This window comes from Nycticebus coucang, chromosome 10, assembly GCF_027406575.1.
Source record: "Nycticebus coucang isolate mNycCou1 chromosome 10, mNycCou1.pri, whole genome shotgun sequence".
NCBI classification, from domain to species: domain Eukaryota; kingdom Metazoa; phylum Chordata; class Mammalia; order Primates; family Lorisidae; genus Nycticebus; species Nycticebus coucang.
Window position 1 is genome coordinate 49,589,096 of NC_069789.1, and position 16,653 is coordinate 49,605,748.

The 16,653-nt window shown below is 45.2% G+C and overlaps 1 protein-coding gene across 9 annotated transcripts in view; it reads left to right on the forward strand.

The window, feature by feature from the left end:
• Positions 1–16,653, forward strand: part of PACC1 (proton activated chloride channel 1) — a 53,056-nt gene that overhangs the window by 5,307 nt on the left and 31,096 nt on the right. For 4 of the 9 annotated variants that reach the window (XM_053604093.1, XM_053604094.1, XM_053604096.1 and 1 more), the window contains exon 2: positions 7,649–7,745. Coding sequence is in view for 3 of the 9 variants with exons in the window: in XM_053604090.1 (XP_053460065.1) it covers positions 3,359–3,394; positions 7,649–7,745 (133 nt within the window). In the remaining 6 variants the exon portion in view is untranslated. Of the gene's footprint in view, positions 1–3,228; positions 3,466–7,648; positions 7,746–16,653 lie in introns of those variants that run through there. The other 5 variants (XM_053604090.1, XM_053604097.1, XM_053604091.1 and 2 more) reach the window with 4 other exon arrangements.

Here is a 16,653-nt window from a genome sequence, read left to right on the forward strand (position 1 = left end):
GACCTACCCACTGAGCAACTGGAGCTGCTGAGGGATCCAGTTTTATAGCAAAAGTTTTTACCCAGTTTCCCAATCAGGTTTGTTTATGCAAATGAAGGACTTAAACATGCTTAGTGCTGATAGCTTAGTCAGATACAGCTGAGCACTAATTGGCTGAAGCAGGTGAGCTCTGATTGGTTGATTCAGATGAGCTCTGAAAGTCTCAAAATTAAACGTGTGAGTTTGGGGATCTCAGAGTGTCACCTTTAGTCAGCAAATGGCTTGGGATCCATCTTGAAGGACTGACTCAGGTTCACATTTGTTCACACAGGCAACTGTGGGGACTTTGGCTTTGGAGGGGATGGTGCACAGGAGTGACATCATCTGACTTGGTTTAATAAGCTCTCTCTGCTGAGTTGGGACTAGACTACAGGGCAGCAAGTGTGGAATTTGAGAGATCAACTAGGAAGCTATTGAAAATAATCAACAAGAAAGGCTGGTGGTTTATTACATGGTGGAGGTGGTGATGACTGAACAGATTCTAAAAAATTTTAAAATAGGGCGGCGCCTGTGGCTCAGTTGGTAAGGCGCCGGCCCCATATGCCGAGGGTGGCAGGTTCAAACCCGGCCCCGGCCAAACTGCAACCAAAAAATAGCCGGGCGTTGAGGTGGGTGCCTGTAGTCCCAGCTACTCGGGAGGCTGAGGCAAGAGAATCGCTTGAGCCCAGGAGTTGGAGGTTGCTGTGAGCTGTGTGACGCCACGGCACTCTACCGAGGGCCATAAAGTGAAACTCTGTCTCTACAAAAAAAATAAATAAATAAATAAAAAATTTTAAAATAGACCCCAAAGGGCCGGGCATGGTGGCTCATACCTGTAATCTTAGAACTGTGGGAGGCTGAGGCAGGTAGATTGCTTAAACTCAGGAGTTTGAGACTAACCTGAGCAAGAGTGAGACCCTGTCTCTACTAAAAATAGAAAAACTAGCTGGGTGTAGTGGCACATGTCTGTCAGCTACTTGGGAGGTTTAGGCAAGAGGATTGCCCAAGTCTAAGAATTTGAGGTTGCTGTAAGCTATGATGCCACAGTACTCTAACGAGGGTGACAGATTGAGACTGTCTCATGAAAAAAAGGATTTGCTGATCTAGATGTCAGATGTGAAAAGAAGGGAGGAATTGAGATGACTCAAAGCTTGGGGTGGAGCTGAATACAATGAGAAAGACTATGAGGGAAATAGATTTGATAGAAAATCCCTAGTTCAGTTTTGAACCTTGTAATAACCACTAATGCCAATGTACTATTTATATGTACCAGACACTATTCTAGGAGGGCACATCTGATAATTCATTTAATCCTCTCAGAGGTCTATGAACAGGTAGTAATATTCCTAATTTACATATGTGGTAACTAAGTGGGGGGAGATTAAATAACTTCCTTGCGATCACAGGTAACCCCTTCACTAGTCCCTGAGGATTGAGCACAAAGGAGACGGAAGACCTAGCTTTGCGTCTATAGAATTGAGAGAAGAAGTTAGCAAGGGAGGATAAGGAGTAGCAAGTGAGTTAGGAGCAAGGTGGGAGTGTGGTGTCCTGGAAGCCAGGGGAGGAAATTGTATTTAGGAGGAGGGGAGGCTCAGCCAAGTCCGATGCAGCAAAGAAAGAAGATGGAAAATGGCTGTCTGATTTAACAACATGAAGGTCACTTGTGATCTTGACAAGCACTGTTCTAGTGGAGCAGAAGGGATTAAAGCCAGATTGGTGTATGCTCCTGATGAAATGAGAGAAGAGGACTTGGGGACAGCAAAATTCTATTTACATGTTTATGATCTGTCCACCCTAGCACCAAAGAGCCACTAGAGCCAGGACAAAAAACAAACAAAAAACGCCACAGGACATTGGTGTTTCTTGCTCATTTCTGTATGCCATTGCTCAACACCCTGTATTTGGTAAACCTTATTGAATATTGTGTTAGCCACTATCTCCTTCAAATGTGGGAGCCCATCATTTTGGTTTGGTCATACCAATAAAGTCTAGGAAAGAATAAGGCTGGAATAGAATTTTCTGGTTCCTTTCAGCTCTAAAAGTCTATGGTTGTGGGTGACTTGTTCTGTCGACCACCCTGTGTTAATATAGTCATGAATTTAATTAGCTATTATTTATTCATCTTGGCAAGCAGCTGTTAAATGAGATAGCTGGAATAAGTGTTCCATTCATAAATTCAACAAACATTTATTGAGTGCCAACAATAAATTAGGCGTTATTTATTGTTAAGAGCAGAGGATCTGAGGGGAGGGAGGTGATGGGGAACTCCATTGCTAATGCTCCAGGAGGTCCAGGGTCATTTGACATGGTTGGTGTTACTGAGGGGGGAACTCCTAAGTGGCCTCCGTGGAGGGGGTTGCAGAGCTGCAGCTGCAAGGGACACAGAGCAGCATTCACCAAGACATAATAAGCAGCCTCTATCTGCTACACCACTAAACAGCCTACAGTCGCCGCACAGAACAGCTGTTTTAGGCAGTGGGAGGAAAGGAAGATGTGGTCCTCAGGTCCACCCTGCTACAGTTAGGGCTCAAGCTGTGGCTGAATAGTGCCTTTGGGTTATCTCAGCATTGTGCCTCCTTTTTGCTCTCGTAAGACCCTGTCAGGCAGGGCAGGGTTTACCAGTTGCAATGTAAGGAAAAAAGAGCAGGGCTCAGAGCACCGCAAAACCTGCAGGTGAGGGGCAGAATCAGGACAAGAACCTAGCAAGCGTCCGCCCCAGGAATAATGGAAGAACATGGATTCTGTAGTTAGCGCCTGGATGAAATAAATTTCACCTGATTACTGCCCTCACGCCATTCTTTCTGAAACAAAGTACATCAGTTTTCTCCTCTGTAAAATAGGGGGAAAAATGTCCTCCTTACCGGGTTCCTTGGAGGATCAAGGGCAATACAAAGAACTTTCCAGGCAGTTACAGCGATTATAAACCACCAGGCCAAGCTTCCTCTTGCAATTATAGATTAGGCGCTTCTACCCACCTGACCTTGTTCCACTTTCCACTCATTTTCTCCGTCCTTCCCCCTCCAACAAAGAGAGGAAGTGAGAGCGAAAGACGCACGCGTGTCTTAGGCCTGAGTTTGGCCGGCCCTGGACCCTGGATACCTCGCAGCCTGTGCGGCTCCAGGGGCGCTCGGAGACACCCGCTGGACTACATTTCCCAGTAACCCTTTCGAGCAGCAAAGCGCATGCGCTGCGTGCCGCCACGCCTGGTCTCAGGGACAATCCCTCTGAACCGGTTTCGCCTAGCGGAGCCGGCAGGTCCAGGCACCGCAGCTGCGGTGCTGCCTGTTCTCTCCTCTTGGGCTGTAGCGGGCTCAGGTGTGCAGCAGCTCCGGTCAGTACAATGATCCGGCAGGAGCGCTCCACATCCTACCAGGAGGTACGAGCGGGTGAGAGACATAAGGGCAGTTTCGGCGAGGCGCCCGAGCGGGGTTCCGGGCGTCTGGGAAGGTGAGGCGCGGGGGACGCCCGGGCTGCGCGGCCGAGGGTTAGTGAAGGGACGGGGCGACCGCGTCCTGAGAGGTCGCCCTCTCAGGACGACCTGAGAGGGAGGTCGTCCCCGGGTACAGCGGAACGGCTGAGGGGCAGGAAGGGAGGAGCGGGCGCCCACCCTCCTCCGGATGCGGCTGGTCCCTTGGCCGAGGGATGGAGCCGAGTCCCCGGAACCTCGATCCGTGACCAGCAGGTGAATGATGAAAGCCACCTCAGGAGCGGGACTCCGGTGGCCCGGAGCAACCCGGCGTTATCAGCAACCAGTGGAAGCCCCGCGTCCTCCTTCCTGCGAGAGCGGAGGCGCGGTCCGCCTTCGTCTTTCTCTAAGCCCCAGGCCTCGCGGGCCCCGGGGCCAGTCAGTGACAGCATAATTACCTCGGGTTTTGGTGGCCACTTAATTTTGAAAAAGTGCTTTCACCGACGTTGCTGATTCTCGCTCCTCTACATCCGTCCCTCCAGCGTCACCTCCTCCCACAACAACTCTTATCACTTTCCAGTTCTTTGTCTCTTGTCTGTCCTGAGCTATAGGCTGCGCTTCTCAACTTTTGCTTAAGACCAGCTCTTCCTCCTCACTCCTTCAGTTGTCTTAGTGAACCGGTCTCCTCTTTCTCCTCAGCCCCAGACCTTGGTCATCTTTGCTGACCTTTCTCTGCTGTGCCCCTTTATTTGCCAAGGTCCGGCAATTCTGCGTAGTCCTCTGGCCGTCTGGGCAGTCTCCTGCAGTCTGCCGGCTCCCGAAGCGCTCACCAGCTGAGTGTGATACAGTGTTACCACTTCTCCCTTCAGACCCTTTTTAACTCCAGATTTCCTCTCAAGCCCTGCCTTGACCCCAGGGCATTCCTTTTTCTTCATGCAGCTCATGCTGCCCTTAGTCTGCCCAGCTAAGCTAAGTTGAAACTTCTCAGCAAGCTTTCTTTTTGGGGGGAGGGAGGAAAGGGCAGACAGTCTTTCTTGGTCACCCTGGGTAGAATGCCTGGGTCTTATCATAACTCACAGCATGCCTCAGCCTCCCACGTAGCTGGGAGTACAGGCGCTGGCCACCACTACCAGCTAGCTTTTCTATTTTTAGTTAGAGCTAGGGTCTCACTCTTGCTCAGGCTGGTCTCAAACTCCTGAGCTCAAGCAATCCACCACCTCAACCTCCCAGAGTGCTAGGACTACAGGTATGAGCCACCACACCACCCAGTCAGCTTTCAAAGCTCTGTACAGCTCAGCAGCTGTATCTCCCATTACCTTTGCCATCTCCTCACCCACTTAGTCTCTGGCCACTTTTGAAACTCGTCATTTCAAAATGTGCCCCAGGCTTTATGCATATGCTCACACCATTTCTTCTTTAACCCTCTCCTGAGCTCTGTTGGCTAAAATGCCCCCATTTGTCAAGGGCCACCTCAGATTCCCACTTGCCTTATGGGGGGTGACTCTCCAAATCAGTCTTGTATCTGCCATCAGCCTTTCCTCAAGTGAACTTGCTGCTTATGTCCTGATCAGTAGTTATTGATGTACATCTCTCCTTTTGTAAATGATTATAATCCACAGAAAGGCTTTGTGGAGTATATAAAGCTAGTGGCTTAGCTCCACAGTAGAAGGGGAAGCTAAGTTGAAAACACAAGATTTGCCTAAGGCTTGCCATTTTTCAGTGTAGGACATGACTAGAATCTGCCCTTGTACAGATTTCTGTATTTCTACTCTCATTTCCCCTTAATCCCATCTGTTTTCTTTATCTAAAAGGAGCCTGTTGGATTTTAACCAGTGGATTAAACTATGGATTCCATGGCCCCTAGAGTCCATGCCCTAAACCAGGGTGTGCAATCTGCAGTCCATAGGTGGCATGCAGGTTATTTGAGGATTGTTTTGCTTATCTTTGATGTTTGATGTTAGACACACACACACGCATATATATATATATATATTTTTTTTTTCTTTTGAGACAGAGCCTCAAGCTGTCACCCTGGGTAGAGTACTGTGGCATCACAGCTCACAGCAACCTCCAACTCTTGGGCTCAAGTGATTCTTCTGCCTCCACCTCCCAAGTAGCTGGGACTACGGGTGCTTGCCACAACGCCTGGCTATTTTTGATTGCAGCCATCATTGTTGTTTGGTGGCCCTGGGCTGGATTCAAACCCACCAGCTCAGGTGTATGTGGCTGGCGCCTTAGCCACTTGAGCCACAGGTGCCGAGCCAGACACATACATACATATACATATATATTTTGTTTTTTGTTTTTGAGACAGAGCCTCAAGCTGTCGCCCTGGTAGAGTGCCGTGACATCATAGCTCACAAGTGATTCTCTTGCCTCAGCTTACCAGTAACTGGGACTATAGGTGCCTGCCACAATGCCAGCTGTTTTTTTTTTTTTTTTTGGTTGTCATTGTTGCTTGGCAGGCCCAGGCTGGATTTGAACTTGCCACCCTTGGTGTATGTGACTGGTGCCTTAGCCACTTGAGGTACAGGCGCTGAGCCTGTGATGTTAGATATTGAGAAAAGCATGCATAGACCTTTTCTTACTCAGCTTTCGTTAGTGTTTGTGTATTTAATGTGTGGCCCAACACACCCTTTCAACAGTGAAGAATGAGATACTTCTCTTCCTAACTGTAAGAGGTTTCAGGTTTAAAGGGAAGAGAGCATAGTGGGTAAATAGTACTTTGAAGTGAAAAAGTCACTTTTCCTATCCTGGCCTCTTGCCATTTGTATAATTTTTATTAAGTTACTTAACTTTCTGAGTCTTAGTTTCTAAGTTTGAAAAGGAAGATAATGGTAGTCCCTACCTCCTAGGGTTGTTGTGAGTGTTAGGTGAATTGGTGTGTGAAAAAATGCTTGGCTTTGTGCTTGGCAGGTAGTTACTCCTTGGCTCTTGTTAACAGGGTATGGGCAATTCCTATTTCTAGGAAGCTTTTGGGTCCTGGCCTAATAGGACCATGTCTCTCACCAGCCACATAAAGCTTTCAGGATCTCCTTGGTTAGCAGAGCTCATCAAATGTTTATTAAAATATAGCGATTATTCTGCTTGCAGGGGTAAGACCAGGGGTGGAGTCTTTTGTAAAGTCCTCATGAGACTTAAGGATTATCTCAGTCTCTTTTCTGCCCTTCTGTCCTCCTTTGTGGCATAATTGTGCCCATTTGATAACCGTGAGAACACTGATGGTTAAGGTTGACTGCTACTAGGCTTCTAATTAGCACCTGTCCTTTGGATGGACTGACCTCCCTGTTTTATTTTGCTATTTGCAGCCCAATTTAGTGGACTTTAGCCAGAGTACTGGAGAGCTTTCACACTAACTTCACTGTTCTCTCTTCTCTCTCAGCAGACTCTGAACTGGATTTCGTCGTTTTGGGAAGTGGTTAAGACCGTGAGCTTTAGAAGTAGACCAAGGTTTTTGTTTTGTTTGGTTTGGTTAGTCAAATGAAGCAGTGGGAGTGCAGAAGGAACAAAGGAATCTGTAACTGGTTGTGATCAATTAGTTGTAAACACTACTGCACTTGGACCAGCCTAGACCTAGACCAATTTAATATTTGACTCCTAGCTCTGTCTTTCTCTGGCTCTCTGGCCTGGGGAAATACTGTGGGTTGAATTGTTTCCCTAAAATGATATGTGGAAGTCCTAACCCCCATATTGCGACTTTGGAAATAGGATTGTTGCAGGAGTAATTAGTTAAGATGAGGTGTTACTGGAATAGGGTGAGCACCTATGCGGTGTGACTAGTGTTCTTAAGGAATTCCTTGTGAAGATAGAGGCAGCTATTGGAGTTTGGATGCATCTACAAGCTAAGGAGTGCCAAGGATTGCCGCCCATCACCAGAAGCTAGGAGAGAGCCACGGAACAGATTGTCCCTTACCACTCTCAGAAGGAATCAACCCTGCCAACACCTTAATTTCAGACATCTAGCCTCCAGAACTCTGAGAGAAGAGATTTGTGTTGTTTTATGACACTCGGTTTGTGGTGCTTTGTTACAATAGTCCTAAGAAACTCAAGGAAGTTCTTTGAGTTTTCTGAGCTTCAGTGTTCTCATCTGTGGAATTATTATACCACAGCCTATATCATGTAGTTTTTTTGTGACAAATGAGAAGCAGCTTCTGGTTTCTTTTTCTAGTCTGGAAAGCAAGGCTGATGTAGCTGACCTGATGCCTTCTTTGCTTCTCCCTTTAGCTGAGTGAGGAGTTGGACCAGGTGATTGAGAACACAGGGCAGGCAGACGAGTTGGACAAGGAGACGATCGAAGTTCAAGGTCCGGGTTTCTTACCAGGTGAGTGGGTTTGGTGCTGGAGATGGAAGTGCTGGAAAATAGTGCTGTGCTGTTGCTGCACTGTTGCTACAGGTGGAGGCCCCTGTACAGGCACCTCACCAACTCTAGGCAGGGAGGAACCACCTTTCCTGTACCCTGGTGTCAGATCCCAAGTATTGCCCTAGTTTTAAAGTCATACATATTTAACCAGTTTCAGGACAGAGAATATGTCCAGGTTGGTATCAGCTGTTTTCTTTGCTCCAGGTTGAGCCAGTTCCTGCGGCCAGGTCAATGATATAGTGGCAAATGCTTTGGGTCTCTGTTCTTGCCATTTGTGTAGCTTTTGTCTTCCATTCCTCCTTCCTTAGGAAGATACTAGCAGGTGAGCCTCTGGTATTCAAGTCACTGCCCAGAACCTCTAGGAGAAGATCTAATAGGCCTCACCTCTCAGATACCATGCCTGTCCATTATTACTGCCCAGCTGAGCAGGGTCCTATCCGTCAGTTGGCATCTTACAGAGCCTTGCAATTATGTTTGACACTGTTGACTACTACTTCCTCCCGGATACACTCTGCTCCTTCAGCTTCTATGACAGTGGTTCTCATGACCCACAGGAACTGTATTAAAGGTCCGTGGCATTAGGGAGGTTGAGAACCACTGTTCTATGACGTAACACTTTGCAGACCAGTCTTTTCATGTTCCTTTGCAATCACTGTCCAGCTCTGGGCATCACTCTAGTGAGCCATCTCTGCTGGTCCTGCTTTACTGCTTTAGGCACTGCTTGCTTACATGTGATTCCCATGTTTACATCCCTAGCCCAGAGGTTACCTACAAACTCCAGACTTACATATCCTATATATCCAAATTCCAGATGATAGCTCTGCTAAGATGTCCCAAAGCTATCCTAAACATGTATCCAAAACTGACCTCTGATCTTCTCATTCCCAGAGTGGTCTTCCAGTGTTTCCTATTTCTGGGGAACAACTACATTCAATTCATGTAGTTGAACTTTGGAGTCATTCTTCATTCCTTCCTTTCCTTCATCCCTTTTTTCTCTGCCCCTCAGCCATGATGACCTTCTATTTTAAGCCTCATTTCCCTCTCACCAGAGGGCTATTTTGTTGTTTTGTTCCTCCGCCTGTAATTCTCTTCTTCTGTCACCTAGTTAATGCCTAATCATTCTTCAGCTCCTAGCTGATGCATTTTTTTTTTTTCTACAAATCCTTCTCTGACCTCTCAGCTGGATCTCCTCCCATCTTCCAACACTCTGTCTGGTAGTCTAAACCTCACTTTTGTAGCAGTTGCTGTTGGAATGGTATACTTGTTTGACCATTGACTAATGTGTGTCGTTTTTAGTAGAATGAAACTCTCTCAGGATAGAGACTGGTTTGTTTTCCCCACCACCTTAGCCTTGACCGTGCATTAGATTTGTTCAGTGAATAAATAATTGAATGGAGCCTGACTGTGGCTCATAGGGTGGATTGGGGAAGGTGAAGTTCTGTTCCTCTTGATTCCTTTATTTGTAGGGGAGGGGAACAGCATAGGCACTTTAAGATTCTGCCTGTTCCTTACTAAGAGAAGACTGTGTAGAAGGAAGGAGTCTAGAAGGGTGGCTAATGTTTCCTCATTCTTTCTGTGTGCCAGACTTTGTCCTACCCATTTCCCAATTTAATTCTTTTTCTTTTTTTTTTGGAATTTTTGGCCAGGGCTGGGTTTGAACCCACCACCTCTGGTATATGGGGCCAGCGCCCTACTCCTTGAGCCACAGGTGCTGCCCTCCCTATTTAATTCTTACAGCAATCTGTGAGATGGTCATCCTTTTATAGATAAGGACCCTAGGCTCAGGGATGTTAGGTAAAACAAGAAGATCACATGTTGATAAAGAAACAGATTGAATCAAACTATCTGACCCCCAATTCTTTCTACTATACTATTGCTTCTAAACTATTTTAAACTTTTTTTTATTAAAGGCTACTATGTAAAAGGTAGTGGCATGTCTGTCTCCTACTTTGTTATTAGGCATCACCTCAAAAGCCCTAAGGCCCCATGGAGAGGTTTTGAAAGCGTTGTGTATCAGTTTCCTCTTGTTTTTATAACAAATTAGCACAAACTTAGTGGCTTAAAACAGTACAAATTATCTTATATTTCTGAAGGTCAGGAGTCCAAAATGGGTCTTGCTGCATTAAAATTAAGGTGTCAGCAGGCCTGAATTCCTTTTAGGAGGCTCTAGGGGAGAATTTATTCCTTTCCTTTTCCAGATTCTGGAGGCTTCCTGTATCCTGTGGCTTGTGGCCCTTTTTTCAGTCTTTAAAACCAGCACTGTGAGCAGTGCCCTGAGGGTCAGTGGGTAGGGCGCCGGCCCCTATACTGAGGGTGTCAGGTTTGAACCCCACCCCAGCCAAACTGCAACAAAAAATAGCCGGGCATTGTGGAGGGCACCTGTAGTCCCAGCTACTTGGGAGGCTGAGGCAAGAAAATTGCCTAAGCCCAGGAGTTGGAGGTTGCTGTGATCTGTGACACCACGGCACTCTACCGAGGGTGATACAGTAAAACTGTCTTTAAAAAAACCAGCAGAGGCTAGTTGAGTCTTTCACACATCACATCACTGTGACACTGGCTCTTCTGCCTCCCTTTTCCATGTTTAAAGAGCCCTTGTGATCACATCGGGCCCACCAGATAATCCAGAATAATATCTCTGTTTTAAAGCCAGCTGATTAGCAAACGTAGTCCCATCTGCTGTTTAAATTGCCCTTTTCCATGTCACTTGATGTATTTATAGGTTCTGAGAATCAAGGCTTGGAGATCTCTGGGAGCCTTTATTTTGCCTACTACACTCTGCACTGCCCTCTTACCCCCCACCAGAAGAGGACAGATAGAGGCAGTAGGAAGGGGGGGGTGAGCTTGGAAAGATGAGACTTGTCTTGGAGTTTCCTTTTATAGATAAATGATAGATAGATAAGGACTAGGTAATTAGGTAAATTAGGTTGCGATGATGACCTTTGACCTTAGCAGCCTCTTCATGCCTCACTTGGAGGCCTCCTGGGGCCTCAAAGTCTGAGGTCTATCAGAATAGGAAGCCAGGCCCCAGGTAGAGCAAATTTGGGGTAGTTCTGACAGTTGTCAGGAGCCTTTTCTGCTTTTGAGAAACCCCTGCTGGGCACTTCTCCTTTCTAGACTATGGAAGACCCAGTTCTTAGAAGTCCATTTTACTGGTCTCAGTAGTGACTTGGCCAGAATTTGATGGCCTTGTATACAACTCTTAGAGCTCATTTCTTGCCTCCAAGTCTTCTAATAATAATAAAAGTAATGGTAATGATAATAGTAGCCATCATTTTGGGGGTGCTTTCAAGGCCTATGTAGGGATACCTTTTTTCCTATAATCTTCACATCTACTCCAAAGGAAGTGCTTTGTCTGGTTAGTCCTAGTTTATAGATGAGGAACGTGAGACACGTTACTGAGCATGTTCAGTAATGTGCTCAAAGCTGATGAGTGGCAGGACTCAAATTTCCACTGAGGACTGTCTTTCAAGGTGACCTAACTCTGGCTCATGTTGCTAGATAAGATGCTTTCTTCAGATCCTCCTCTGTCTCTAGCGGTCACTCGTGGACTCCTTCACCTGTTTTGCCAAGTGCTGAAGCCCCAGAGAGGGTGAGGAGGTATGGCCTACCTCCAGGAACCCAAAACATATATAGAGAGAAGGCATGTTACCCGAAGAACTTGTCCCTGCTTCTGAGCCTTCCCTCAACTCCCTGATGAGGTCCATTTCTCCCTGTTACATGCTTTCTATTGTAGTGCTTAGCATAGTTGATAGGTCACATTTATGGAGTATAATTCTTTTTTTGTTTTGTTTTTCTTTTCTTCAGTTTTGGCCATGACCGGGCTTGAACCCACCACCCCTGATATATGGGGCTGGTGCCCTACTCCTTGAGCCACAGGCGCCACCCTGGAGTATAATTCTTTTTTTTTTTTTTTTTTTTTTTGCAGTTTTTGGCGGGTGCTGGGTTTGAACCTGCCACCTCTGGCATATGGGGCTGGCGCCCTATTCCTTTGAGCCATAGGTGCCGCCCTGGAGTATAATTCTTTAATCCAGTTGTTATCAACCCATTGGCTCTGCCCTCAAGTTCTGTGAGGCACAAAGATTTTTGTCTTTTCCTCCTTTATCATAATTCTAATGCCTAATGTGGAGTGCCTAGCCCTCTGTAGGTACTTAGTACATATCTTTCCTCTGGGGGAGGGTGACAGGGATTTAGAGCAGGAAAGTATCTCACCTAGGAGTGACTGAGCCTACTGGAATGAGTGAATGAGTGCTGAAGAAATGTTAGCATCAGGTGCTTCAGGATGAATGAAGGAGGGCTGGTTTATGAAAGAAATGCGGTTACTCTGAAAGAAGGGTAACATGCAGTTGAAAAAGAAGGGGCTGGCTAGGGAAGGACGATAGCATGAGCAATGGTATAGAAGTGAGAATAAAATAGGACATTATGGAGACAGTAGGTGGCACAGCTCACTGTCCCATTATGGAGACAGTGGCTTGGAACAGAGGTAGGTGAAGGAGTAGAGGGAGATGAAGTGGGAGCTATAGATGGGGTGAGGTTATGGAGGCATCTGAGTGTCAAACTTTTGGACTTGAGGGAGCAGGGAATATTAAAAGCAATTGAAGGAGGACAATAAACAATAAGGTGGAGATTTAAGTAAGATCAGTGTCCCTGGATTAAGGTAAAGAGAGGTAGTTGTGCAGGCAATGTTTAAAGGCTGATGTGAAAAAAATTATTTATTTTATTTTATTTTTTTTAAGCTGTCCTTGTTGTTTTAGCTGGCCTGGGCTGGGTTCGAACCCGCCAGCCTTGGTGTATGTGGCCAGCGCCCTACCCACTGAACTACGGGGTGCTACCCCCATGAAAAAATTTTTCAAAGGCTATTGTCCGAGGCTACTTTGATGTTGGGGAAGGGGAGGAGGAGGAATTGCAGATGATTCTGGGTTTCGAAGCCAGGCAAATGGGAGAATGATGCCACACAGAGATAAGAGTCTGGAGGATCATGTGGCTTGTAGGAGAAGCTTATCTCTTGTTGACATACTAAGCTTTAGTGGAAGTGGGACATCTGGGTGGAGATAGACAGGAGGCAATGAGAGGTACAAAATTGACAGCAGAGGTGAGGGGTGGAATTGTGCAAGTAAGAAAGGTTGCATGGGGCAGGGCACAAGGACAGTTGGACCATAAGGGAGGGCCATGAAGAGTGAGCCTCAGGAACATCCACGTTTGGGATCCAGAAGAGGAGGTAGAGCTGGAAAAGGAGGTTGATGGAAGGCTAGAGGTAGGAGCAGCAGGACAGGAGGACAGTGATAGAGTGCTGAGCAGCAGAGATTCAATTAAGCACCCAGATATTTGGGTTATATACCCAGTTTTTTTTTTTTTTTTTTTTTAGAGACAGAGTCTCACTTTATGGCCCTCGGTAGAGTGCCGTGGCCTCACACAGCTCACAGCAACCTCCAACTCCTGGGCTTAAGCGATTCTCTTGCCTCAGCCTCCCGAGCAGCTGGGACTACAGGCGCCCGCCACAGCGCCCGGCTATTTATATATCCAGTTTTACTCTCTGGGATAAATAATTTCACACTGTAATGTGTTAAAAGCTTCTGTCTGTTCATTTCCTCTTTCAAGGGTACCACAACCACTTATTCTTTTCAAAGGAGAAATTACATCAGACGTGCTAATTGAATAAGCAATTTATTACCTCAGAGATGTATTCAATAACTGAAGAAAACACTTGGTTAGTCATTTCAATCAGTTCTTCATGGAAACAGTTGTATGAAATAGTCTAATGCCTAATGTGGAGTGCCTAGCACAAACAACCGAAGAATAAATTGAACCGTATCAAAATGAAAACCCTTTGTACATCAAAGGACACTACTGAGAAGGTGGAAAGACAGCCTGCAGAATGGGAGCAAATATTTGCAAATCATATATCTTATAAGCGACTTGTATTTTGAACATATGAAGAATTCTTTCTTTTTTTTTTTCCCTAGACATAGTCTTACTCTATACCCTGGATGGAGTGCGTAGCATCCTAGTTCACAGTAACTGCAAACCCTTGGGCTCAAGCCATCCTCTTGCCTCAGCCTCCTGAGTAGCTAGGACTATAGGCCCCTACTGCAACTCCAGCTAGTTTTTCTATTTTTAGTAGAGATAGGGTTTCTCTTTTGTTCAAGCTGGTCTCAAACTCCTGAGCTCAGGTGATCCACCTGCCTTGCCCTCCCAGAGTGCTAGGATTACAGGCGTGAGCCACCGTGCCCAGCCTTATACGAAGAATTCTTTTTTTTCTCACTATGTCGCCCTCAGTAGAGTGCTGTGGCATCACAGCTCACAGCAATCTCAAACTCTTGGGCTCAAGTGATTCTCTTGCCTCAGCCTCCCAAGTAGCTGGGACTACAGGCACCCACCACAACACCTGGCTATTTTTTGTTGCAGTTGTCATTGTTGATTAGCTGGCACGGGCCGGGTTTGAACCCACCACCTTTGGTGTATGTGGCAGGTGCCATAACCACTGTGCTCTGGGCTCCGAGCTGTGAAGAATTCTTATGACTTATCAATAAAGACAAATGACCCAATTTTAAAAATGGGCTAATCATCCAAACAGACATTTCTCCAAATAAGGTGTACATTTGTGTATGTGTGTGTGTGTATAACCAGTAAGCACATGAAAAGATATTCAGTATCATTCATCAGGAAAATGCAAATCTATTTTTTTTTTTTTTTTTTTTTTTTGAGAAAGAGTCTCACTATGTCACCCTTGTAGAGTGCTGTGGCATCACAGCTCACAGCAACCTCAAACTCTTGGGCTTAAGCGATTCTCTTGCCTCAGCTTCCCAAGTAGCTAGGACTACAGGCACCCGCCACAACATCCAGCTGCCTCTGTGTATGTGACTGGCACACTAACCACTGAGCTACGGATGCCAAGCCAGAAATGCAAATCTAAACCACGATAAGATATCACTTCACACCCACTAGGATGACTGTAATCAAAAAGATGGATGATAACAAATTTTGGTAAGGATATAGAGAAATTGGAACCCTCATATATTTTTGATGGAGATGTAAATGGTGCAGCTGCTTTTGAAAACACTCTGGCAGTTCCTCAGCAGATTAAGTATAGAGGTACCATATGACCCAGCAGTTCCACTCCTAAGTATATACTCAAGAGAAATGAAACTTATGTCTACATGAAAACTTATTTCCACAAATAAATTTATACATGAATATTCATAGCAGCATCATTTATAATAGCCAAAAAGTGGAAGTAACCCAAATGACCATCAGCTGATGAATGGATAAAGTGGTCTATTCATGCAATGAAACATTATTCGGCAATAAAAGGAATGAGGATTGCTACAACTTAGATGAATCTTGAAAACATATTAAATGAAAGAAGTCAGACATGGAAAACCACATGTGATTCCATTTATGTGAAATCCCAGAACAGGCAAATCCATAGAGACAGAAAGGTAAATTAGTGGTTGCTAGGGAAGGAGGAGTGACCACTCATGAATACAGGGTTTCTTTTTGGGTAGTGGAATGTTCTGTAATTAGATAGTGGTGATGGTTGCACATCTTGTGAATATATTCAGTAGTTTTAATATATTCACTTTAAAGGGGTAAATTTTATGGTATGTAAACTATATTTCAGAAAACAAAAAGCCCAAAATAAGACCCATCACTAAAAAAGATAGATGAAGGATTCAGAATGTATCTTAGCCCAATGCCCTCTGCAAGGTGGAGTTTCACAGGATTATGACAGACAACAAGACCCCTTTCCTTTGAATAAAGGTCTCATGATGCCGATCACACATCCTTTTGGTGGTTTCATTTACATTCTGGGACAAGTTTGGTCTTTTAAAGGAATTCTGACATGGATTTTACAAAACACGTAAATTACCTTTCCCAAAAATCTTGTGCATTATTTTTGTCTTTCTCCTGCCATGAGTTTGCATTCATGTAATGGATGCATGCTTCTAAAACACAATCATCCAACTTACCACAAAAAAGCCAATGTTCACTTCTGCACTGCACAGTGCATGGGACATTTTGTCCAATAGCCAGCATCTTTGTGTTGTTGTTTAAAGTAAACTGTAATGGTGTCTAGTTTCAGAACTGGAATGTTACTTATAGCAAGTGAGTGTGGATAATAAGTAAATAGTTTTACAGTTTTATTTACATCGTACTTCTATTTGTGGATCAAGAAAAGGCCCATGAAAAAGATAAACTTGGCTTCTGTGAGTGAAACAGAGAAAGGAGACTTTTGGTCAGTGTTCCCGCAAGAGTAATTTGTTCCAAGCACCATTGCCAAACAAATCATAATTGACATAATTGGCCTTTTTTTGGGGGGGGGGGTGCCTTAAATTGGTTCTTTTTAAAAGGATTTTCAAGAACGTGTAGAGAGAACTTCATCTCTTTCCCTAACCAAAGGCAGCAAGAAGGCAAAATATTTCAACTCATGTATATCTGGCTTATAGCAGAGTGGACCCTTGTTCACAAATGCCAGTTGTTGCTCATCTTCGTTATATTAAGCCTGAATGTGATACACAGTTTTCCCTGAAAGTATCCTAGACATCCCGACTGTTATCAAGTTATATTCATTTATCATCATTATTGATTGGAATTTTAAGTATGCACGTTCACTGTTGTGAAAGCAGACAGCATTGGGCTAGGAGTCAGGAGTCTGGGATTCTGATTGTCTCAGTTACTGGCTATGGGATCTAGATTGTTGTACAAGGAGTGGGGTTGGGCCAGATGGCCTGCTAGGTTCCTACCAACTCTTAAAAATTTGATTCAGATGTTATGTGCCAAATCAGTCACTTCAGAGTTCCTTTAGTTTTATCTTGTCATCTTTTCAAACCCTGTCAGAATGTGGCAAGCTGGTACTCGTTGCCACTGCAGT